The sequence below is a fragment of the Uloborus diversus genome, chromosome 5, assembly GCF_026930045.1.
Source record: "Uloborus diversus isolate 005 chromosome 5, Udiv.v.3.1, whole genome shotgun sequence".
Taxonomy (NCBI): domain Eukaryota; kingdom Metazoa; phylum Arthropoda; class Arachnida; order Araneae; family Uloboridae; genus Uloborus; species Uloborus diversus.
Window position 1 is genome coordinate 138768785 of NC_072735.1, and position 27441 is coordinate 138796225.

At 35.0% G+C, this 27441-nt stretch overlaps 1 protein-coding gene across 1 annotated transcript in view; it reads right to left on the bottom strand.

The window, feature by feature from the left end:
• Positions 1–25748, bottom strand: part of LOC129222699 (Golgi-associated plant pathogenesis-related protein 1-like) — a 38813-nt gene extending 13065 nt beyond the window's left edge. The window contains exons 1-3 of the mRNA XM_054857229.1: positions 25707–25748; positions 2911–3067; positions 414–560 (exon numbers count right to left, since the gene is read on the bottom strand). Coding sequence (XP_054713204.1) covers positions 414–560; positions 2911–3067; positions 25707–25714 — 312 coding nt within the window. The 5' untranslated portion in view covers positions 25715–25748. The remainder of the gene's footprint in view (positions 1–413; positions 561–2910; positions 3068–25706) is intronic.
• Positions 25749–27441: the final 1693 nt, after the last annotated feature.

Genomic DNA, 27441 nt, shown 5'->3' on the forward strand with positions numbered 1-27441 from the left:
GTGTTTTAACCATTCAAAAGTTCAAGTGAACTTGTTTCAACATTTCATAAGTTTCTGCAACTGTCTTGCCCAATTTGAAGTAAAATTTAAAGTTAATTCTTTGCTTAATTTTCACTTCGACTACACGAATTTGTTCAGTTTGAACAAACTGCACATGCGCACTGCACTTTCGCAAGAAAACGCAGTTCGATATGGCAATTATTAGGGCCATCTTCCGGCTTTTTGTTCTCTTACAATTACGTCAGTCCGGGAAATTAAAAGCCGGACCTTGTAGATAGGATCAGCGAGAAAGGCTCTTACTACTCGGCGCTTTCTAGCTGATTCTACCTTTTACAAAAAATACAAATCATGTTTCTGCTCAAAGGTCATCCGCTATCTCTCCGTGGTCAAGCTTCATATAGATTGGCTCTTACCTGGTTGTTAATCTTGAGGTGCGGTACTCCATGCTTGTCCCTGAACAGGTTGTGCCAGTGGAGGCAGTCTGCGACAAATTGCGACTCTGCGTAATCGGGTTGTTCCTCGCATGTGCTGCGGATGTAGATGTGCTTTCCGAGGATCACCTGAATATAGATTCGGAGGCATAAATGGAGACGATCATTCATTTGTTATGAGACTGCAGACAAACAATTTCCAATTTGTTCATTTTGAAAAAGGTAATATATCTTAACTATTCACTTTGCCCCACATTCCCCTACTATGATACGTAAAACCATACTACAAACCTTCTCTAATTTGAGGAACCAAAATAAATTTAGTGAACCTCTATATTGCTTCAGACGAAAACATTCCAATTTCTTTATTTTGAAAAAGGTAAGCTATCTTATCTACTCACTTTGCCCCACATTCCCCTAATATTATACGTAAAACCATACCACAAAGCTCTTCCAATTTGAGGTACAAAATTCAAATTTATTGAACCACTTTATTGACCCTGAAAACCACGAGTGTAAAGTGGTATAAATCAAAAATCGCTACGTTTTTTTTATCCCGGTTATTAGTCGTACTGATGTCAAGTTTGTTTTGTGTTTGAATTGTTTCTTGGTGCTTGTGATTTCTTTAAATATGAATGGGGGGGGGGGGCATAGATTCCATATAAAAAGTTAGTTATCGTATTTTTCATTAAATGGGGTGGTTTCCTTCAGTCAAAAGTACTACTTTTAGTCATTGAAATGGATAGAATGAGCAAAAAAAAAAAAAAAAAAAACATGGAACCAGAAAATACTTTTATTTTCACAACAGTCTTTTTAAATTATTTTTTTAAAATATCCAATTTTTCAAACAAGCCGTGGTCTTGATGAAGTCACAAATGATGCACTTTACCGCATCTTTCAACTACGTTTCCACGTTATGATAATCAAGCAGCGAATTAAAATTGCGCTCTACGCTTGCTACCAACCATATCGTTGCCAATACACGTGAGTAATGATGCGAGTTAAATATTTTGCACTGTGAATGGCAACACTGAATGGCATTTCATCATTTGTGATGTCAGTGGCAGAAGCCGTAAACAATAAAAGCGCTCCGATTTAAGTAATTTTTTAAAAATATTAAACGTAAACAAATTTATCAAAAAATGGTCAGATCCTATGTTTTTAAGCATGCTCTTTCAGAAAAAAATACTTTTGAAATTTTGGAAACGACCCCATTCTTTCACTTCAAAGTTTCAATATATTAACTTTGCATTATTTCCGACCATTTTTGCAATTGGAAGAATGAATCTAGGATTAACGGTAGCGAAACTAGAGGTCTTACATGTTAAACGGGGACATTCTGTAGAAAAATGACATACTTCCTAATATTTACACAGATAAATATTTTTCGCTATATTTTCGTTTTAACTTCTCTTTGATTGTATTTCTAATGAATGTGCAAAGAGAGTTTTAAGTTTAATAATTTCTCTAATGGGAAACAAAGCTTTTCTACACTGTTGCTGGCGATCAACCAAGTAGGTCACTGATTGATCGATGGTTACAGTTCTTTTGTGAGAGCTGTTTGAAAGAAAAATTTCAGAAAATTATTTATAGCCAAGGAAAAAAGATGTGGAAAGTAACAGGAAATTGCGTGCTTAATGGTGGTTATCTTAAGTGAATATCGATAAAACTAAGTGAATTTTTTTGGAGTTGAGCGAAGTTTTGAAACTTGAAAGCTTTTCAAATTTCACAGCTCATTTTACTATCCTTCTGTTCTCATGAATAATGCTTGCTGGTGTAATTTTATTAGTTTAATATAGTATTTGCTGCATGCGTTTCTTAAATGGCTAGTTAACTAAATTATTATTCGTTGTTCAATTGCTTCTACTACAACAAATATTTTCAGAAATAAAATTTTTTTAATATAGATTTCTTTTATTTTGCTATTACATAGCTTATTATTAATGTTTATCTTGGCCCGCTTTCGTTTAAAAGTGCTGTCTGACCACGTTCGTCATGGAATTGGCAATCGACCAGCAAAGACCATTTTATTTGAATGAGGGAGAAATGAAAAATTTGATCAGCGTTCAGCGTGTTTTGTTTATTTCAATGTGACTGTGTTCAATTTCGGGGCAACAACACATCTGTTACCGCCAACTGCCATCCATATAAAGTAATAGATGCTTCCGTTTCCGCTTGTAAACCGAATGTTCGTTTTCCGTTTCATCGGTGGTCGAACTTATAGCTACGCCGATTTGAAACCAAATTGTGTTAAAGCTTTAGCGTTACGTTCAGAATTCCTGTTGTTATGTATCTGTATTTACAATTTCAATGATGTTGCCATTTTTTTCCATGTCCAGCTTATGAATGAAAATATTGTATTCGTGAATTTTTTTTTGATTTTATATGCGTTTTAGGGTGTGCAGCAAATCCAAATTATCACAAACAGTAACTATTAATAGAAGCAAGCGGTTTAATAGTTTGCAACATTAGCACTCACTTTGTTTATGAAGTTGGAGGAGGCGGAGTAATATGAGCTGGTGTCGGAGGTGGAGGCTTGGGATGACCTGTCTCGAGCCGTCCTCTGTCTTCGGTACTTCGGGGACTCGGGTTTGGGGCCGCGCAGTCCCTTGAGCTTCTGGAACAGACAGTCCATCCTAGAAAATGGAAAAATATGTCTTGAATTCGATTCTGACAAATTCAAAGAAACTATTTTTTTTTTTTTTGCAATCAAGATTGAAATAAGAACCTATAAAATAAGTATAAGGGGCATTCAAATGAAACGTGGTCACTAGCCTAAAGCAACGGATACGATTTTATTAACTCAAAAATAGTCGCCAAAACTGTTGCCACATTTATCCCATTGAAACATTAGGCGGTCAATTCCATCTTTGAAGAAGCTAGTAGGTTGCTATCGGATCCAACACTGTGTGAGTCCAGTCACACTTCGTCGTCCATTGTGATAACCGCGATATCAGGTGTACCATCTGCGAAAAGCTTGTGTTAGAGGTCCAAAAATATGGAAGTCACACAGTGAAAGAAAGGTCTGTGCGATGAAAGGGTGCACGGTGGATGTTCCAGCTCTAGCGTTTCCCACCAAAACTACTGCAATGTCGTCTTCACCTCATTGGCCGTATGTGGGGCCGTCTAACGTCTAATGTGAAGTTAGACGCACTGACCTGGTTTCATTTGAATGAAACCTTATATATATATATATATATATATATATATATATATATATATATATATATATATATATATATATATATATATATATATATATATATATATATATATATATATATATATATATATATATATATATATATATAAAAGAACTGTCGAAGAATAAATAAAATACTTAGATTAGCTCATTTGCTGCTGAAAATAACACCGTATTTCAAGCGACGAAAAACCTCAATTATGTATTTCAAACTTCCCTTAGCAGAAATGGTCTACTTTCTTTACTAATTCATGATTTAATAACTGATAGTATTAGTAACATATTATGACATAAATAAAGGATCTTGCATTTAATTCACTCACAAATGCAAGTTGCTTAAAATATCATTTCAAATTATAATTTATTCAAGTGATTTTCTACTATGATACTCTCTTTGGCAAGTGATAAATAGTTGTATCTTCATTGAAATTGAGGAATGAAATCCAAACATTGCCAGATAGTGTTATTTTCCCTAGTACACTGGTATATTAAACGTTGATTACAATGATTAATTTGAATTAGGTAGCTTTTAAACAATACTTAGTATTTCATATGGTGTAATACTTTAGATATTAAAGCTGCAAAATTTAATATCCATGTGTTTTCATTTTATAAAGCTACATATTTTACGTAAAGATTAGCAGTTAATGTTAAGTAGTAACACAAGTTGTTTTAATATATTTATTACTATTAAACATTGTGTTTTTTTCATCTGGTTATTGTGCCACTTTTGAATGAGTTTGTAATAGAAAGGCTAATGCAATGCAGCATAAGATTGAATTAAAAATTTAGAGTAACAAAATTCATATTTAACAATTGAATATTTTCCTTTTCCTTAAAATAAATTTGAATATGATAAAATTGATAAGTAACAATTTGAATAAGTGTTTTACTGTGGTACTATGCTGTAACTTTCATTCAATGCATAAAAAAACATTTTTGTAAGAAGTATTCGGTCGAACCGAATATTCGGTTTGTCTGCCAAATATGTAGTATACCGAATACCAACCGAATATTCAGTGGATCTCCAATAAAAATAAATAAGGTTATATATATATATAATTAATAGATTCACTAGAAAACTAATTAACAAACCAATTAACTCACTAACATCATCTAAAACTTTGAAAACATAGACTCGCATTCAATGTAGTGTTTCACCTTATTTATCCAGGTTAGCTGACCATAAAGACAATTCGAAGAGTTCGGAATACGCAAAACAAGTCCTTATATAAGCAGACGTGCCGTTTATTACGATTAAGAAGAAAAAACATGCTTTGTAGCAAAACAACAAGAAGTTATTTACAAGATAATAAAAAATTCAAAAATATGTTTCCACATCGTTTCTTAGCGGTTTTTTTTTTCTAATGGGGGCTGCGCTTTGCCCGATACAGCATCCAGTCTTTTATTTGCCACCATTAAGGTGCGGATGTCAATTGCACGGATAATTTGGACGACCAGTTTCCACCAGATGGAGGCACCAGAAGTCTCTTTTGATGCTAAATTGCGCTACGAACTTTATTTTGCCGGGGGAATTCTAAGCCAAACGAATACCCAAGGGATCTTTTACATGCCGCATAATCATACGACGTGGGCGCTAACGATTTTCTGCCTCTCGAAAATCCACCAACTGGCCACCCCAGGTCAGAACCTGGGTCCACAAGCGTAGAAGGCCAGCGCCTTACCATCACGCCACCAGCTGGCATGCGAAGAACTTTTTAACGGTATTCTGTTTCAAACACGCGTGTCGCCTGAGTGCAACACGGTCGAATCAACGCTTCTATTATTATTGATTAAAGTAAAAAGTGAATGTTTGGCGAACGTGCAGAGTGGTCCGACAGTTTGCATGTCCTTTCTCCAGCTTTAATTTCAACGTTATTTCAGTGACGGTTGAAGGTTTGTGGTACACAGTTAGCTTGAAATCTTAAGAATCATAAACATCGGTAAAATACCATCCATGTAGTAACACAGCTGGATTCTGCGCCGTGTTCACGCTGAAGTTTTGCGGCAAAACAATTCCGAAACTCTTCAAAACCATTGAGAAGGAAAAAAAGGAGGAGAGAGTGAAACCTTCGATTCTTGAAGTAAGGATCCCAAGTCACGAGATATATTTGAATGTAAAGTATTGGAAGAAATCAGGTTTCTTCAACTCGTTTCACAAAAAACGTGTCTCCTATTCGTCGAAGTTGAACCATGTGACTTGGGATCTTTGCCTCAGCATTTACTAAGTCAATGATTTGTCTTGCTATCTCCAGTTAGTAATTGCTGCTCTAAGTTCAAAACATCTGCGAGAAAAAGACACAGAATTACACTGTGTTACGACATAGAGGGTGTTTATACCGATGTTTATGACTTTTAAGACTGCGTAAATAATAACTGCGTAAATAATGCGGCCCTGATAAGTTGAGCTATAAGCTTGAGACTGTTTACCTCTTTAGGGGGTAATACGGAAGGGTACTAGGTGCTGAGTTGTGTCGGATTTCTTTCGTAGCAATTTTGCGAAAATATTCTTGCTCAAATCCGCACCAATAACGCGTTTCTTTTTCACTGAACTTGTGCTAAACAGTATCAAGATCATTGCTCAAATTATCAGAACCACACTATTGAAAACATTCAATGTTAACTGACATAATGTTGAGAAAAAAAAAGTCGGGGAATGCCCTCTTCTGTAATACTTTGCATAGTGAGTTCTTCCTATCATAACTTTCATAACTTAAAATTACTGTCTATGTAAACATATTGAAAAAAAAAAAAAAAGTCTACAAAACTGATCCGAATCAACGAGGGATGGATAAAAGTGTTTCTATACTTACAGCCGTAATCAGTTGAAATCTAATTAGGATCAATTATTCGTTATTTCCTTCTACTTGACGATAGTATTCAGCAGATAACCAATTCGTGGACTATCCGACTTCTTTTTGAGTTGTTTGAAGCTTATGTTACCTGTTTGCGTTATTTTCTGCTGGTAAAATGTACAGCAGCAAACAACCAGCGTGAGATTAATGAAGCTGAATCATGTGGTGGTTGAGGAAATGAATTTTTAATGTGATCCGAATTGTTTCAACGGGAGGACAACAACTTAGTTTGTCACAAAATGAGATTGATGCATGGTGGTAAATCGATTCTTTTTAATTCAGAAATAAATTATGTATTTATGTGTTTGCCCTCTTTCCAATTATTCATTAAGTTGAACTTTTAGGCAGTACTATAGTTGACAGAGGAACGTTGTCCTTCACAATATTACGTTTTTTATTGGAAAAGTAATTTGTCATTTATATTTCTTTAGCCGCCATATATTTATTAGTTATTTTCTTCATATTTAACTTTGAATAAAGAAAGCGCTACATTGGTGTTCATAAAATGAATAAAGAACTTTGCTTTTACATTTGATTGCTAAATCCTTTTCGGAATATGTGCAATTAATACGATTGTCATGTCGCAGACCATGAAAAATTTTGTTGGTAGTTTTAGCGGGTCGCAGCTGTTTTTTACTTCCTTTTATAAAAAAGGAAGTATTGTATTCGCGAAAATATTTTCACTCAAAAATCGGCCTTAATTTCCATTTTACTCACCCCCAAATGAATGTTGAGTTTTTTTTCGACCCGGCCACATGTACATATGTACCTAAGAACGTCTAGACGCCCGAAATATCCATTTTGACTTTTCCCGAGTTAATTACAACGAGTTTTCTCGTGACGTCTGTATGTACGTATGTATGTGCGAATGTGTGTATGTATGTCACATAACTCAAGAACGGTATGTCCCAGAAAGTTGAAATTTGGCACGTAGACTCCTAGTGGGGTCTAGTCGTGCACCTTCCCTTTTGGTTGCGTTCGGGTGTTTCTAAAAGAGTCTTTTGCCCCCTTTTGGGGGGAAATCATTATTAATTTCAATGTATACTCAAGTGGTGTTATAATTTGGTGGACACTTGGCAATATAGTGCTAGTCTTTTGGTCGCAAAGTTTTGTCACCAAGTTGGCGACAAATTTGGCAATTTTGTTTTTAATCTGATTTTAATTTGGCCACTGTTGGTGATATTTAGAGAGTAAGCTATTGAATCACATTAAAATTGCCAATAATGGGGAAATGACATTGAATTGGAGTAAAATTAAATCATGAGATGCACACATCAGTTTGTTTATTTTGTTTTTCAATAAAAGGGGGGGGGGAGTCATTCACTACTCTTGGGGATGAACACCACTGCAGTAGGATTCGATCTTCTATATAACTTGCTGTCTGTGGTCCAATGATAAATTTTTTTAGAATTTGTCACAAATCTTGGTATTTTACATAAGTATTTTGTAAGTAGAGTTCCAAAGAACAGTTACAGCAACTCATAATTTACTGTTGCATAAATAAAGTTAATTTCGCAGAAACTGCTGGATGTTGGCAATCGATTGTTTGAATTAAACAAATGGATTGCTGGTACTTATGGTCTGAGACGTATATGATATGCTTATACAATGTAATATACCTCTCTAAATATGTTGCCCTATTAGCGAAAGATTTCGACTTCAGTTCGAACTATAAGATGCCAAACTTTTTGTTTTATCATGTTATCTCTTCTTTTCTGTTGGAATCCAAAAACTATAATAATTTAAATTGAGGGTTACAATATGAAAAAACTGGAGTATCTTGCATGACATTAACAAACGATCTTTGCATTTGGTTCTGGGGGAAAAAAAATGCAAATATCTAGTTTTTCTTAACATTTGTTCTACAAATAGTAGATTTTCATTGCTTCATTTTGCTGCCTTAGTTTTCACTTTGAAATACTTATCGCCCAGTTTATTCGCTTTTTCCTGAATGGCAGAATAACAAATATAACCTATTACTTTTAACATTTCACTATCAACAATTTTGAAATCGACGTTTAAACGCATTGTAGTTATGTTTAAAAACAGAACAAATATGTTTCCGCGAATGACCCCCCCCCCCCCATATTTAACAATAAAAATATTTAATCATTTGATTCAAAAATGTGCTAACAATTCTGCCATATAATTTAAGAAAACTACGATGGAATAAATCACAGGTTCCCAAACTTCAGACCTCCGCGGACCCCCCTCCAGAAAAATTACGAACTTACGAACTTCGCGGACCCCCTCCCCCCGGCGAGAGCAAATCTATACATATAATAAAATAAGATGTTTGTGTGTGTGTGTGTGACGCGCATCCCGGGAAAACGGTAAGGCCTAGAAAGATGAAATTTGCTATACAGGTGTAGTTTTTGCTGAAGTTGTGCACCTCGGGCTTCGATTTTTGATATTTTAATTAGAAAAAAAGTTATTTAATGTTTTATGTGATTTTTAGCACTTTTAAGTACTATTAACCTCACAGACCCCGAACCAATCGCGCCAGACAAATATTTTTGGTACTATAGTGTCGGAAATTTAATTTTAAATATGGTGAACAAAAAAATTTTGAAGATAGAGCAATTTTTGTATTTTTAATGAATTTTTGAAAAAACCTTTAATTTGCATGTTTTCCTGGGTTTTATTTTTTTTCTAATATCATCCTGCGAGAAGTATCAAAGCCTCATTTCTGAAATTTAAGTTGGTAATAGTAAAAACATTTCGCCCTCTTCAGAAGAAAAAAGTTCTTAAAAACACGCAATAGTTTTTTTTTTACATTTTTTTTAATGCTGAACACATCATGAAGAAAAAAGTTCTTAAAAACACGCAATATTTTTTTTTTTACATTTTTTTAAATGCTGAACACATCATGTCCTTTCACGCATCAGTCGAAAAAAGCGTTCTTCTATCTTTTATACCTGTGACGTCACTACTGGGTTTCGATTCGATATTTACGATGAAATCTTAATCGCAAGCAATGTTAATCTTTTTTTTTTACTATATAGCTTACTTCTACATTTTCTGACGTGATGACCACGTGTTTTTTGGGCAGTGCTTGCTTTTTTTCTTTCCTTTTTTTTCTTTTATTTAGGGATTGCATTTATTTCTTTTTCCATCCCCCCCCCCCAAGCTGGACCTTTCGCTATATCTATATTACGTTACATTTCATAGTTGTGCGCATTAATTCAATAAAAACAGCGAGATTTTTTTAAATCTTTGTCAAACGCTACTTTTTGCACACTACGGGGAATTTGAGCTTTTTTTTTTTTTTTTGCTTTACTTAAATAAAATTAAAAAAAAGGTTTTTTGAGTGTTCTATGTTTTTATTAGGAAATGGGCGAGGAGGTCAAAATAAATAGAGATGGATAAGAAAATGTAGAGATAGATTGTAAAGGTAGATAGCCGCCGAAGGCGGCAATCTTGGCGTAAAAATGTGAATGGCACAAAAAAAAAAAAGATAGAGATGGATTGATTAATACTGCTGCCAAATATATTTAAACAACCGCCGAAGGCGGCAAACTTGAAGTAAAAAGGTAAATGACAAGTTAGCCAAACAGCCGCCGTAGGTGGCTGCTTGCACATTAGGTGTCAACGCCCCCTCCCTCCCCCACATATACCATGACTTTGAAAAAACAATGCTTTCACATAAAAGTGGAAGTGCGTTTTGTTATTTTTCGACAAAATTTGCATGAAGAGTACTTCGTTTGGGTCACCCCTCCCCCTCCTTTAAAAATATTCCAAACGACAAAACTGGAGACAGATCTAGAAAATATTTTATTCAAATTATTAATGATATAGATAGATATAGATTGATTGACACCGCCACGAAATTTATTTAAGCAGCCGCCGAAAGCGGCAACATTGGCGTAAAAAAACGAATGATAATACTGATTTATAGAGAAAAACATTGATTAATGTCGTCGCTAAATTGTTTAAGCAGCCGCCGAAGGCGGCACCCCTGGCGTAAAAAGGCGGACCAGCTGGTCGCCGCAGGCGGCTAGTAAATAAATAAATGATATGACACAGTTAAATCTATTTTTTCATAATATATTTTATGCTTTTTTCCTTAAATTTATTTATTCATTGCTCTGTATCTTTTTCAGAGCTCTTGTCTGGTTTTCATTTCTTACATTGTTATTTTGAGTTATGGAAGAAAAATTCTATTTTCAATTGAACTAGCATATTATGCAACAAATTTATAAAATAGTGGTACTCCATAATTATTAAAACTGACTGCAAACTATATCATTTGATCTTTTTCAGCCTTTGCTTGAAATTTTGAATGTTGACTATTAAATTTAGCACAAGTTTTCTACGTTTTAGTGCCTTCACGATAAGCCTTAAAAATTTTGGAGCAAAGTTTTATTTGAAGTATAATATTCCAACTGTAATAATGTGCTTCAATGCTTGCTTAATATAGTTTTGTAACAATATGAACTTCGTCATGAACATAAAATTAATTAATTTGTAGAGTATTAGAGAATTTTTGACAGAATGTGTGTTGGAGTCCAGCAATGGGACAAACCTAGAAGTGAGAAATTTGGCCAGTCCATGGGCCCCTTCTAGGTTTGCCCCATTGCTGGACTCCAACACACATTCTGTGAAAAATTCTGTTGATTTTGTTTATTCTTCGTAGGTTCAAACCCAATAATTTACTTATGGTTTCTTTTGATGTTAAATCTCTTTTTACCAATGTACCTGTTATTGGAGCCTTACGGTGTCTTGAAACAAGACTCCGAGAATTCCATCGGACCCAACACAAATTTTTCCGAACTTGTAAATTTGACTGAAATTTGTCTTAAACATTCAACCTTTATTTTTGAGCGTACTTTTTACCAACAAACTGACGGCCTTGCTATGGGCAACCCTTTGAGTCCCATCCTCAGTGAAATCTACATGGACTTTTTTCAACGGAAATTGTTTCAGTTATTTGACTTTCCACTCTGGCTTAGATATGTTGATGACACTTTCACCCTTTTAGATTGCACTGTTGATTTTGTTCCGTCTATCATTGATCTAATTAACTCCGCCGATTCTAATATTCAGTTTACTGCTGAGATTGAAAACAATAATTCTTTGCCCTTTTTGGACGTTTTAATCTCGAAGAACAATAATAAGTTTTCTACTACTGTTTAGCGAAAACCATTTGCTGTCTGTCTTTCCCCACACTCTCGTTCATGCCACCCGAAGAAGCAAAAAATGTCTGCTTTTTATACTTTTGTCAACCGAGCCATCTCCATATGTTCTGATCAGACCCTTCTCAATAATGAATTCAATTTTTTGAAAGGCGTGGCTCTGGACAGGGGTTATCCTCTTCAGGTCATCGACAGGGCTTTTTGCAAACTTTCAACCCGGAATAAAACCTCCAACATACGTAGTTTTTCTTCTACAAATTTTGTGGTTTTACCGTTTTATCAGAACATTTCTTTTCGTATTTCTAGAATTCTCAGTAAATTTGACTTTCGCGTAATTTACAAACCCATAAATAAACTTTCTTTTTCCAAACTGAAGGACCCAATCCAACCACTTGATCAGTGGGGCATATATCACATTCCTTGTCAATGTAATATTGGTTACGTGGGACAGACAAGGCGTTCACTTAAATTTCGTTTGAAAAAACATGAAAACCACGTTAAAAAACAGGAATTGAACAAATCTTCAATTGCTAAACATTGTTGGGACACAGGGCACAATTTTGTCTTTTCGGAGGCCAAGATCATTTGCAGACCTACAACAGTAGGTGAATTAGATTTTCTGGAATCCTTTTACATTCATAAAAACTTAAATAATCTTTGCAATGAGTCTTTTGCTGTTCCGCATTTTTCTCCAATCTTATTCAATCTTACATGTTAGAATACGTCATATTTTGCCTCAGCGCTCGCTGATAGCTGATTGGTCAATGTTTTTCCGGTTATGCATTTAAACTCTCCCTTGACTTTGATTCATCCATTTGTTCATTTCGCACTGAGGAAGGAGGCCTCCGAAACATGTCTGCGTTTTTAGAAACTTTTTATCCTTTTTGTGCTTTTAAACGTTGTTCCATTTTTATCTAATTTATCTTAGTCTTTATCAAATTTCCTAGTCTCTCTATTGCATGGAAGCTTTTATTGAATTTTTTTTTGGGTTTTGGATAAAAAGTAAGATCAAACAACTTTAAATAGCTTTTTATCCAACAGCTTTACTTCTACTTGTAAAGTATAGACATATTTTTTTTCTGCATAAAGATATTTATGGCACGGAAGCGGACACTCAGGCAAAATTGAATTTTTGATGCGAATCTCTGTTTTGCGTGCAAATATTTCACCTTGGCGCCGTCTTCACTTCTCTTTGCTATTGAGCGTGCAGCAGCGATGGAATGGCGTTTCGCTCTCCCCAAAACGATCTGTTGTGCAGTTCTAGAACGCATGGTCACCGCCATTTTGGAGATCGCCATAAGTTACTGGCTTAAACCGTTAGACATTTTTGGAAAATCATTGATTGACTACACTGCTCAAAAAATTAGGGTAGCAACCAAAGAAGGTGAAGAACCTGTCGTGTGGTATCCTTATATGGGCATAGACAGGAGAGTACCAGTGCAAAAAACTGCAATACAGGAAAAAAAAAGAACTGTACAAGAAATTAATTTTTTGTAAAAGTAGAAGTTTCTGGAACCAGGCTGTCGGTATATTGCATGTAGTTCTGCCTTAACCCTGGTTTATGGGCGGTAACTTTTTGCAAAATACCCAAACTTTGCCTACAACTTACGAGTTGATTCGCACCATGACTACGGACTCTCACTGTTGAGATAAACTCCCTTTATCAACCAGTTTGTTGACACTCTTAATTTCAATGAGATGACATCTGCCTTCTGCTCCGTTATTCATTTTTCTAGACTGTTGAGTCCATAACGAAGAGGAAAGTGCAGTTTCTGGATCTGATAACCGGCTTGTCGGTATATCGCATGTAGTTTATGCCTTAGCTCTTGCTTAAGGATGATAACTTACTGCTTAATGAACGGACGAGTCATAGCAATATATACAGGATGTTTCACATGTTTCGTGGTACACTTCAATTGGTTAGATTGCAGTACACTTGTATTACATGAATGCGATGAGATTATCGATAAGATATTTGGGAATAGTGCTTCATTCTTGTAAAAGAGTAATTTCCACGCCTTGGAGAGTAAAAAGAGGCCTTGGTCATGCAGCAATGTATTGTCGGAAAGTATCCCAAACATGCTCGATCGTATTAAGATCAGGGGAACATACTGTCTATTCGTTGAATTGTTTACGTTTCAAAAAACTTTTTCACAAGTCAATCTGTACGAAGTTTGGCATTATGGTATTATGATTTGTTCACAAAAGGGAATCATCAATTGCTGAAGCTTGTGGTACGGTATAATGTATCCGAATTTCGTCTGCACACCTTCGGGTAGTTGAACTGCGATTCTAAACTACAAGCAGATCATGTCCACCTCTGCATATTCCAGTTCATGCCATCAAAACACCTCGTCTGGAATGCGTATTTTCCTGAACAAATGTAGATTTATTTCGAGTGCCCTTTTGTCACATTTTTTGGCATTGAAAAAGAGTTCTTTGTAACGCCAAATCATCACGCGTCTGCACTAATCTGCAAGTTGTGCTTTTTGACGTTGTTATTCCTCATTTTACGTTTTAGCACAAAGATATTTATTTATCAATGTATTTATGTTATTACGATTACTAAAACTTTATCAAAACGTAATATTTACCCAGGAGATGCTCCTCATAATTTCCTTCACTATAGATTGTACATTAGGGTAGGCCGAAAAAACTCATTTTTTAATTTCGAAGTTGTAATAGCGAGGAAAAGTTGCGAATTATAAAGACAAACAAAGGAAAAGAAGAATTATAGAAATCGATTGATATCTTCCGTTCCCGCATGGGGCCTAAAGTCTGACAAAATATGAAAAAAAAAAATATCATTTTTGAGTTTTTTAAACTTTTTTTTAATTAGATGTTTTCTTAATGTAATAGTTTGTAACGTCTTTAAACAGAGCCTCAAAACATTGTGTTCAAATTTGGTTTCGATCAGCTAATATCTTTTGGGCTGCAAAATTTTCCAAAATAATGAAAAAGTTTCATTTTTATGGGTTTTCTGTATATGATGAATAATTAGTATTTAAATATAATCGACGAAGTATTTTTTCAATCGAACTGAAAATGAGCTAGGAAAAAAAAAAAAACTGTCAGGTTCAGTCAAGGTTTTCCAGTAGCGCAAAGATTAAGAAACTCTTGTGTGCAGACGTCGGACAGTAATCCATACAACGTCACTCGCTTGACTGCGGACGCTCTCCTCCACGCAATCCCGCCTCCTAGTACCACGTTAGCTGTATCCCAACATTGTTTTTTTCAGTCTGCATATGTCAGTAGTGATCTCAATAAACTATTATTTAGTTCCATCTAGTTATTTTCATTCTGCAGCTTTTGTAGTTTTCAGTCATGATATATGAGTGTGCAATGGGCAGTTTGTCTCTTCCATTTCAATGAGTTGCCATTTCGCCACAAGTTTAAGCTCTTGGATGGCAAGACAACGGAGCCCGGTAACTTTAAAGGGCCAATTGGTCTTACTGAAAAGTTTGCTGTCTGGAACATTATTTTCAAGCAATTCTCAGTGCACACGCAGACTATTGAACGCTGCGTAAAACTCTTCATGGTAGTCTCAGGGAAAGATTGTGGAGATGAATCACGAGACGGATTTATAAGAACCACCCAACTGTCCAGTTCTTCCATGCCTAACTTCACCAGCAAATAGGTCTTCAAAGTCAGGGATTGAGTCACTGTCGGTGTGTGATTCAATGTCATCGTCGTCACTAATGTGTACCAACAATGGGGAAGAAGATAATTTGCATTACATCCAGTTGACGATTTCTGAATATTCTTGCACATAGAAGTTGACTTTTGCGTAAATGTTCAAACTGTTTTTCTTCTTGGATCTATCCTTCTTGACTTCAGAATTCTTCGAGTTCCGAACGTTTATGTATTTATTGTCATCTTGAGTCATTGCTAAACAGTAGGTTTTCTGGGTGAGCGAAAAAACCATTCCGTTGGATCACAGGGTTGACAACATAAGCAAAGGTTTTGGCAAGTACCTGATATATTGTATTGCTTGGTAAACACGTTTTGTGCTGTCTTAAAATGGTTTGAAAGAAAATCACATTGGCATGAATGATTTCAATCTAAACTATACTAATTCTTGAGGTTCAGATGCGAAGCTTTCTTCACTTATACACACAATCTGAGAGTTCTATTTGCCTTTGTCAACCACCTCAAATGTGATAAACGCCGAGAATTTCGTACAGCCAAATCTTCTTTACAGGTTCCTGATTCAATTGCCTTTGAAATATCAAATTAATAATGCTGATCTCAGCTGAACGCGTTTTGGTCCATCTCTGGAACCAGGCAATCAATACTCTAAAAGTTAACTACCGGAAGATTCTGGCAGTCAACTAACTTTTTCCCAATTGACCTTTTAGAGGTACTAGACCCCGTTGTCGTGCCCTTCAAGAGCTGAAACATGTGGGGGAATGGCAACCTATTGAAATGGAAGAGACAAATTGCTCATTGCATAGTCATTTATCATGACAAAAAACTACAAGAGTTGCCGAACTAAAACAGCTGGATAGAACTAAATAATAGTTAACTGAGATCACTACTGACAGATGCAGACTGAAAGAACAATGTTCGGAAACAGCTAACATGATTCTAGGATGGCGGGGTTGGCTTGGAGGGGACTGCCCCAGCCAGGCGAGTGACGTTGTCTGGATTGCTGTCCGACGTCTACGCATGAGAGTTTCTAAGGCTTTGCGCTACCGGGAAACATTGATTGAACATGACAGTTTTTTTCCCTATCTCACTATCAGTTTGACTTAAATATACTTCGTCTGTTATATTTAAATATTGATTATCCATCAAATACCGAAAATACTTAAAAATGTAACTTTTTTTATTATTTTGGAAAATTTTGTTGCCCATGCGCGACCGAAAGCTATTAGCCGATCGAAACCAAATTTAAACACAATGTTTTGAGGCTCTGTTTAAAGACGTTAAGAACTATTACATTAAGAAAACATCTAATTAATTTTAAAAAAAATTTCAAAAATGATGTTTTTTTTTCATATTCTCACAGACTTTAGGCCCCATGCGCGAACGGAAAATGTCAATCGATTTCCATAATTCTTTTTTTCCTTTGTTTGTCTTTATAATTCGCTACTTTTCCGCGCTATTACGACTTCGAAATTTAAAAATGAGTTTTTTCGGCCCACCCTAAAATATAAAGCCTTGTAGACTAATATATTGTTTGTAGATGAGGCTCTTCAAAGTAATGAGACCTAAAGTATTTTTTCATTTTAATACAATGCCGATACGATATAAGAAAGTGGGCAGGATTTCTCATGTTTCTATCAATTCATCTGAAAATCTTCAAAAATCTAATCTTTGCGTTACATTATTGTATTTCGTAAAGTTACAGATTAAACTCAAGACTCTCAAAATCTTCCCTGTTTCTTGTATAAGGTTCATTCAAACTCATACAAGAACATCAGACGTTACAGAGTGTCACATAACTGCATGTATGGAGACCCCATCCATTGGTAGAGAAACTGACACATGCGCAACGTTTGATGTTGCACACCACAGTGTGGTTTCACGCCGAAGAGAAGGTGGTCATACAATGTACCGTTCACTATGGGGAATAACCATCAATTGACAGGGTTATCAAGCTACTTTACAGAATCTTAGACGGGCCATTAAATCGAAACGGCCAGGCATGTTTTCCAAAGGTGCCCACACACGACCAATACGTTGAATACGACATTGCAGCAGTTTCGATGGGAAAACGCTAGAACACAGACAGTCCAGTTCAGACCTTTTTCACCGTGGGACTTTCATGGATCAGATATTTCAGAGGTCAGATGTTTTTGGACCTCTGGAATAAGTTATTCTCGGACATCGATTACCATTGGCCGACGAAGTGTGTGAGTGGGTCCAGGCCAAGATCCGACAGCAGCTTACTAGTTTCTTCAAAGATGGAATCGACCAACTAATGTCACAATGGGATAAATGTGCCAGCAGTTTTGGCAAATATTTTTAATTAATAAAATCCTTCCCATTACTTTACACTAGTGATCGGGTTTCATTTGAATGCCCCTTGTGTATAAATCTTCTCCGGCTCAATATACTATTATTTATACATCTCTTCAAAGTGATGAGCCCTGTGGCAATTCGTTTCATTTTTTATCTGACAGTGCCAACTAAGAAAAGTGAGACACACATTCTAGAGTTTGATGTAGGTATCTGTTCAAACTTTTCTGAAGGAGAGGGAGCAAAATGTACGTACTCAGCATCAGAGATGTAGCTAGTGTTTTTTTAAGGTATGACAATACTTCTTGACCTTTTTCAAAGGAGTAAAATTCATTTTGGTGGAGTGAAATGTAAGAAAACTAAGGATCATAAAAATGATCAATTCCTTAAAAACCGAGCTTTATGATGGAATGGAGGATATCAGGTAAAGATAATATGTGAACTATTTAGATCTTCAACTTTTAGAATATTTCAAAATTTGTGTTTAAAATGTAACAAGACATTCAAACGTGACCCTTGAAAAATTCCAGTGCAATTTGTTCCTATTTCAGATGATATGAAATTTTTATTAGGAATACAAATCTCGAAAATACACCTGTATGAATTTTTTTTGAGACTTATTTCTGATTTTCATTGCGTGAAATACACTTGTAAGGGTGGGTTGCTAGATTTGATTTATATGAGCCTCTTTTTTTTTTTTTTTTTTGACTATTTTTGATCCAATTTGGCTAAAAAAATTTAAAAGCATTAGTGGAAAACAATCTATATTTTGCTTAATATTTATCAAACATAACATGATAAATACTAAGAAATATAAAATTTGTTCATCAAAACATTTAAAATGAATATTAAAGCAGTTACTTAAGCAACAGATTTCGAAAATATTAAAGCATTTAAATGTAGAATCGATAAATCTTACGCATAAAAGCACAGGAAATGGCCTATATGTATTTTTATATGGTTGCAATGGAAGATTTCCAATATGACTATTAGGGAGAGCGTTTCTGGCTAAATGCACGAATAGGTTTGGCTATTTTCCTAAATTTTCACCTGTCATTACAGCTGAAAACCCTTGTTGACCCCTCTGTTCAATATACAGATTGAGCACAAATGCTAAACCCATTACTATTAACCCCCAACTATTGCACATATTGCCATAAGTGGTACAGGAATTTAACGAAAAATATACCAAGTTTTTTTTTTAATAAGGTTCAATTGCACAAATATGCAACGTGTTAGCACATAGCGCAAAATATTTGATTTCCAATGCTCAGTGTTGAAATCATTTGTTACACGACAACATCCAATCTGTAATCTAGTTCGTTCTACACATTTTGGAGCGCCACACTGTTAATGGTTGGTGATATTGCAAAAAAGAGTTCTTGTAGTGTTTTGGCATCGGGAGTTGATAAACAGTGTGTTTGATGTAACGAATTTAAAAGAAACCACACACACACACGCACACGGTGTGTGGGAACGAGCTTTATCGTAGATTAGATGTTTGTCTTGTGACAAAAGGCTCTCCTATCGATCATTTGAAGGGCTGGGGGCAGAAATCTAACAAGCCACAAGGAGATACTTCGACCAAAATTTTGTTTCTCATAACTAAAATTGAAATAAACATGACAGTGGATTATGTCATTTGGAGAAAAACATATCTAGTTTTAGTATTGCATCATAAATGTATAATGCCTTTGAAAATTATACAAATATTTTTTATAAGTTGAAAATTTACCTACTGAAAAATTCCCATCATGTGGCATTCTTGTCCCGAGTCCTTCATTTGTTTCTAAGAAAACTTGATTAGTTGGCTACATTGGTTTTAGGGCGCAAGAGCCATGATAGGCAATACTGAGCCGAAAAAAAAAAAAAAAAAAAAACGTGATATATTTCTCTTTACATTCATGTATTACTTGTGGTAATGTCTGTATGTCAGAGCCAGACAAGCGTAAATCCAAAAATTGCGATTTTCCATTTTTCAGTGTATTGTATGCAGAATCCTATTCCGCATCGAGCCATGTGAATGTAATCCTAAATAAAAATTATTTGTAATTATTTATCAGTGTTAGAAGAGTGTAAGTCCCGTCCTTTGTGTGCACCAGGCAAACGATTTCCCTTTCGCCTGTAAAATAGCGATTATGTGATTTAGGTTAGTATGGCTTTAAGGTACAGATAAGTGCACTAGTTTCGAAAATATGATGTTTTAAAATCGGATTTGATATTCGAGCTCACTCTGTATATATCGTTTAGAAAACAAATGCGTTACTTTTCTCAATCCTAAAAGGGTTTGCTTCTTTCTAACCCCCTAAATGTTTTGAAGGTATTTTTGCATTGGAAAAGGGTTCCTTGTAACTCCGAAGCACGTGTCTGCAATTCTAACTGCTTATTGTGAAATTTCATCACTGTTATCATGGTTGTAACTTATCGCACATTTTGTTAGCAACGGGTTGGTTTGTTCTTCCCCTAGAACTTATTTGAACTTCGCAATGTGAAACAAAAATGGCGGATGGGTGAGTGGGATCCCTTCCTTCGACGTGAGATTCGGTGGTCGCGTGACATTTAAATCGGAGGGTGCGGCTGCTGAACCCCCCGGAATGACTTCCTATGCAGGAGAACCTATCCGGCGTGGAAATGTTTTCGCCCGGACTTATTCGTTACCCGGACACTCAGTGAAGCCCAGACTAAAATGACTTTGTGATGGATGAAGAAGACGTAGAGGTCATTGCGCGCCACGGTTACTTGTCGCTGAGCGATGATATGCTTGCATATAGATAATGAGACTGCCTTTTGATGAAACACTAAGTGCTTGATGTGTTTCCCACTCTGTCTTAATTTATGGTTTTTTAAATTTAACAAAACTAGCAGGAATTTTAAAATATTTTACAGTATGATTTTGTGTGATTATTGATTCATCTGTAAGTTGAAAATAAAGAGGATGGAACGAAATAGATTCGAATCAAGAGAAATATGTTTTAAAGATGATGTCTGAAAATTTATCCCTGGTCAAGATTCAACTTGTTGATTACTGCGTTTTGCTTACCACTCATAGTTTTACTTAAGCATTTTTGTACACTCTTATGCACTTTGCATTTTCTTTAAACTTAGGTTCAAACACTGTAGATAAGTGGTTCTCAACCTATGAGGAGCGCCCCTCTAGGGGAGAGCCAGCACACTTGAGGGGGGGGGGGCGAAAATATCTAAGAGAAAATATTATTTAAAATAATTGATTATTTGACTGAAAGGAAAAGCAGACATACAAATAGAAAAGAAAATGCATTTCAACATATTTAATCATTATCTTATTTAAGTAGACAACTTCTGAATTAAAACTTATCTAATAAAAACAAACTAAATTAAAAAGAAATTTCGTAATTGTTAGTGACTTCCTTGGCCTGTTTTGAAGAACAAAGTTTTTCGAAGGAAGGCTTAATATTAGAAATAGCCACTCTCAGTTCTGTTTCTATATTCAGCAGAGCTTTATGTTTTGTCTTCAAAGAAGCCACAGCAGAAAATCCAGTTTCACAAGGGTAGGATGTTGAAAATGGTAAAGAATGCAAAATGCCCTTGTTTTCAGTGCGGAAAAGAATCCTACTCCTGACCAAAATTCAAATAGTGATTTATTATTAAATTGTCTTTTGGTTTCGCCACTTATCGTAAAGTCTATGAATTTTTCTTCCTGATTAGTACAGAGTCCTTCAAGATTCTTATGAAATTGATCTCTAACTCACTCGTAACTTGCTATCAATTTGTCGTCAGCAAGAAAATACTTTTCAAAATTCTTTGCCAGCATGGCTAAATGATTTTCAATTGTTACAAAAACAACTTTTACGTGTTCTTCTTCAGCTTTAAAAATTTTAATACTGTTTGAGGTTGATGATCAACCTCATCCAGGTTCTAGATTGCTTCCAATTTATTTGCATTCAGTTCTTCAATTTCCTGTGTTCTAATTAGACTATGCTCAAAACAATGTTATGCGTAGTAACATTACATTTGTTTACGAAAAAAATCAAAATGTTTATTTAATAACCTGCTTCGGCTATCACAACTGGCTTCAATTTCAAATTTTGACTGTGCCTTCATATTGATGGGGGGAGAGCATGAGCTCCCATTAGTGTTCAAAGCGGAGCGCAGTGCCTAAAAGGTTGAGAACCCCTGTTGTGATACTTCACAAATGTTTGATAGAATATAATAATAGGTTAATTTTCAATATCATATCCAGTCTTTTTGGCCTCTATTCAGACTATAAACATACCTAACAACGTTGAAATGCCCACATATAGCGATTGATATAGCAGACACATGTTTTGGGGATGCAAATACTCCTTTTTCAATACAACTGGTATGTTAAGGCCATCACGAAACTTTCTTCTTTTTTTTATCTTATGGATTCCTGGATTTGTAACGAACTGCTCATGTAGTTGCTACTACAAAATCTGTTATTCGCAAAAATGGGAAGATTTCTAAAATTGGGAAATTGACGATCTTATTTGAATAGTATTAAATTTTTGGCTGTAATACCTACGCGAGCAATGTTTTTCTTTGAATACGTTAACACTATAGAGTGGAAATATCTATTTGCGTGGAGTTAATATAAAAAACTAGGGTTACTAAAATAATATTACCCGTGGCAATTTCCCAATCATCGAAATATCCCCACAAAAACAGAATCAAAGAGTGAAAATTAAAAATCTTTTTAAAAGTCTTGCTCAAAATAATCACAAAGATTTTGTTTGTTAATAAACAGAAGGATGGGAACAGGTAACAATTTTAAATCATTGAGATTTCTCCAATCAACTGCCAACAATTAAACCGCGTTAAAGGCTTTGCCCGGCAATCGCAATTGAAATTTTTTTTAATGTGATTTATATTTCACATTGTGGTATTAAATAAACTAATTTTTACTAGTGCAAACCATATCAGAAACTCACCCCCACCAGGGAGGGGTCCCTGGTATTGGAGCCAAAATTAAAATAGTGCCTGTTTCTCTGTAGGTTCGCTTTTATTCAAAATTTCGTTTAATCGTTGTATTACTTCTTGAGACATAGCTATCGCAATGAACAAGAAAAAGAGTTCGATTGCAGCCTCTCTCCCTCGCGGGATTTATTAGCTCCAAAATCAAATCAGCTGTTGGGCCTTCTAAGCTCTATCTGTGGACTAATTTTTGCTTTATTCTATTCATTACTTCTCGAGATATAGTAGTCACAAGTGACTAGAAAAAACGTTCAATTGTTCGACCTACTCTTGAGATATTGACATGAAAATTGAATCAGCACCTGTACCTTGTTAGGTCTACGTATGATTCAATTTTTGTGTAAATCCGCTCATTACTTTAGCGAAATGGTTCTATCGCATAGTGGAGAAAACATTCGATTATTTCACCTCCCTTTAAAGGAATTCGCGCAAAATCTAATGGGCACCATTTCAAATAGGAGCACATATGAGTACCAAATTTCGTTCGATTTTTTGCAGTAATTTTTGTGTTACAGCGGCTACAAAAAACAACTCAAACACATACAGAGAGACATTTTCTAAGAATGCTCAAAATAGACTCAGCACCCCTAAAAACGTGCAAATCCATTGAGATTCGAAATTCTAAAATTTTCATAAATCCAATACTTTCTTCTATTAGATATAGAAAAAAGTAAAGTATTGTTCTTGTGCATGAAAAGAAATCCAAAAAAGCAGCTTTCGATATCTTTTGACACATGACTTTGCATTCATACGCTCCTTCTCCCCCACCCCCCAAGAAAGTATCTGCAATTCTAATTATCATTTGGGCAATTTTGACGTTGTTTGTATGCTTGTAACTTTTTGATTGCTGAGGGTAAATATTTATTTTCTATGCATGTCAATTGGCAACCTATAGACGTTCTGTATTAAATTTGTTGTCATTACTCATGAACTTGTTTATGATATTTCCTCTGGCGACGTTTTGAACGCATTTCTACGCAATTTTTAGTATTCTTTTTTGAGCTTATGCAAAATTTCAAGACACTTTTTCTGTCTTTATAACTTCAACACACAATGAAGAGAGTATATCAGCCCTTTTCGTGATTTTTATAAATAAACCTCCGTTACACGCTATAAGTAGTTTCTGCACAAAGTATTAACTTCCATTCTCCAGACGTCATTTTTAAAGCTGAACTGTATAATATAATATGTAGCAGGACCTTTAAACTATTAGCCGCAGGCAAGCACCCGACCTCAATCACCAACAATTCGTAAACAAATTATGAAACAAAATAACTGACAGTCGTGAAGTTGTACATTGTCGTGAAGCAGTAATTAATATATTTATCCAAAAAAGTTCAGTGAAGTGGACATTACCGAGGTTCTCAAACAAAAAATTCAACCAGGCTGACTTTGGGATTTAGTAGAGGAGTCAATGTGGGCACTAGGTACATAGAACATTGCTTTAGAGTTGTGTTCTAAATCATAGAACACTACATGTTTGAGAACCATCAACTTTGAGACCGTTTAACTACTAAAGCCAGGAGTGACCCATGCTATTTTATGTGTTTCTGAGTTCTATACTGTAGTGAAGTAGATAATCCTTTACTTATTTCTGAGTGTCATTTCCGGTTTTAGCAGATATCCGGACAAACAATGCTAAAGTAGCAACGAAAATAACATTTTTAATTGACGTTTGCCCCCAAAGAACTGATTGAGCCACAAAATTATTTATGCCAGCATGTACGTATTTCATGCTGGAATAAGTCATGAAAGTAGTGCATGAACGTAGTAAATTTGGATACGTAAGTAGAATCCACATTAAAAAAAAAATGGCACGGATCACTCATTGCTTTTGAAGCAAAACTATCTTTTATTTAGCACCATGTATTCATTATCTGAGAGATTTGACAGGAAAGAAGCTTCACTTCATGCTACTAATATATCCCGAAAGTTTTAGGAAAGTTGAAGGTTTCAACTATCAGACCCTCATTCATTTTGTCAAACTACTGTGAAGAAAACCTAAAGTAATTTTAGGGTCAAAATGAAGGAGGAAATTCCGTCTCTCGTCATGTAATTTTAGATGCAATTTATCTTTTTTTCATAGATGGAGGTATCTCATCAGTGGAAACGCGTACATGCCACTCATTTATAGTATGTATGTATGAATGTATATGGAGAAATTTCACTGGTAACTGAGTGACATTTTTGAAGCAAAGCAATGCGTAATTTGTAACATTCAACACAGTGCAAACGATCTTTGGACCCTGGAATATTAATTTTTTTAAGCTGCATTAAATGGCACAATTGAATTCCCGAAATACATTTTGGATGATTTTTAAATATTTATTAAAATCATGGTAACTGACTGAAATGTTATAAGGAAATATGTCAGTCAGTTAACATGTCTTAGCAATTTTTTTTTAAATCGTCCAAAAATGTATTTTAGGATTTAAGTTATACTATTGAATTCAGCCTAAAAATACAATATTCTACAGGAAAAGATTGTTTTTATGATGTATGGCATCCTTAGTTTCAAAAATTTCTAAAGTTTCGCATGTTTTTTGTAGCATGAAGTCCCTGTATGTTGTGAGCTCACTGGCTCTTCAAGATATACGTAAATTCAGCTCTGAGCACAAAAACTTATTAACTACGTTCACCTCATGATTTTTGGTATACAAACGGTATAAGAGTTACCTTTTCTACTTTTTGAACCCTATGATTGTCTTTTATTCTTCTACTCTATTTTGTTTCTTTTATTTTATGTCAAAAAATATCTTCAAACATGTTGTTTCAGTGAACTTTGAATCAGATTTTATCCTCAGAAACGTTCGCTGAAATCTTACGAAAATTTCGCCGCATTTGATGAAAATGTTCCGAGTATACTTCTATTCAAATTGACTAAAATGTCATGACATTTGAGGATTTGATTCTGGCCAAACGAGAAAATAACTGTCGTGAATGACCAAATTTGTCTTACCATTAAATAATCCTCGTCATTTCTGAGAATGCTCTAAATGTGCTTTTTTACAATAAATAATTATGTATATTATAACTAATTTTCAATACATAATCAATGCAATTTCCTCCCTTGATAACAATTCATTCAAATATGAAATTCAGGAAAAATACTGACTGGAAAAATATGTGTTAAATGAAATGTACTTACAGCATCATTGTGATTACTTAATGAAACTTACATCAAATTACTTTCAATTCCTTACATAGGAAACGGTTATACTAGGAGAATATTAAAACAAATACTATATGCCAGAAATGTGAACATTTAAAAAAATATTATTTCGTGATATAAAACTCAAACAACACCTTTGCCTGTTTTCAATTATCTTATATTTGTGTTTTGAAATGAGGAGTATCTGACTGTCACACTCCTAAATATATCACTCAGCTGTTGTTACGTAACAAAATTTGGCTTTCCTCCATAATGCCGCATGTGCGACTTCCAGATAAAGTACGAAGATTTATAAAAACGAAATGAAATAACTCACATGGAGCATTTTCACGTCCAGGTAATTCGATTGAGTTCGAACATCCCCCGGCTAGTACCTCGAAGACCGTGGACGGTTGTTCCGGGTGATTGGGGTTGTGCGTTGAGGGTCTTCATAGCGAGAAATAGTTTTGGTGAAGCCGGCGAAAGAGCAACAAGATCATCGATTTGCTCTTCCGCGCATGCCGCCTTTGAGTTAGGAAACGGATGGGCTTTAGTTCGCCTTGGAATGGCAACAGTGGCCTGATATTATTGTTGTCATGGAGATGTGATAAATAAACTGGCGTTGTGTTTGGAAGGAAGAAGATGAGGATGTGAAAGACGAGAGAGAGAGAGAGAGAGATGCAAGACTTTCGTGCATCGATAGATGTCAAACTTATGTATAAGAATGTCGCAGAGACTTTTTGTTGCAGTTAATGACGTCTAAGTATCATTTTTTGAAGATAGGAGAGGCCGAAAAAAAAAAAAAAAAAAAAAAAAAGATCAATTCATTCGTGGCAATTGATTTATGGATTCTATTTTTAGGGAAATGGAAGATCTTTATGTTAAATATGCCTAAAATTTAGGAGGGGGAAAAGACGCTTTAAAAAATAACACAGTCGTAACAGCTGACTGATAGCATTCAACCAAAAAACTTTAGCAACTATTGACAATCTTAATTCGTGAAACACATATAGGGTTACTTCAAATAATATTTTATCTGCCAGGGAAACTTAACTGCCGTTGAATTTCTGCTGTTGAACGATGCCAATAAACAAGACGGCAATTTAATACTTTCATTTGATTAGTTGTGTTGTTTGGTGTGGAAAAATTTACAAAGAAGCGTCATGTAAGTATTAGATAACTTTTCGTACAATTTCGTAACAATGATGCAAAACTTGCATTTAAAACATTTATGAGGACACTTTTTCACACAGGATTAAACGTTCTGTAGATATCTTGATCTTTCACCAACTTTTGGTTTTTCTTAAAAATATTTTATTCTAGGATATAAATTTTAAAACGACATAGGATTTTGACGGGGCTTAATATGTAACGTGATATCTTTTAGTTCCATTGAATCAAACAAAAGTTATAAGCTCCAACAAAAAGGGATCAAATCTTTTCAGTCTCACTTAAGTGTTATTAATGTCACATATGAAATTAAATGAAAATCTATATGTGTGTCACAGAACATTAAAATTGTGTCTTTACATTGCAAACTAAAGATGAAAGTAACAGTAATTCAGGCAAGTAGTACCAAGAAAGAAAAAACTCTGAGTACATAGATAGGCTAAACTAAAAAAAAAGAAAAAAAAAAACCAATTTTTTTGAAAGTATTTCGGCTTAATGGATTTTACAGTTTTGGTAAGACAAGTACACTGGTGGACCATTGCTAAGGACGGATTCCAATGAG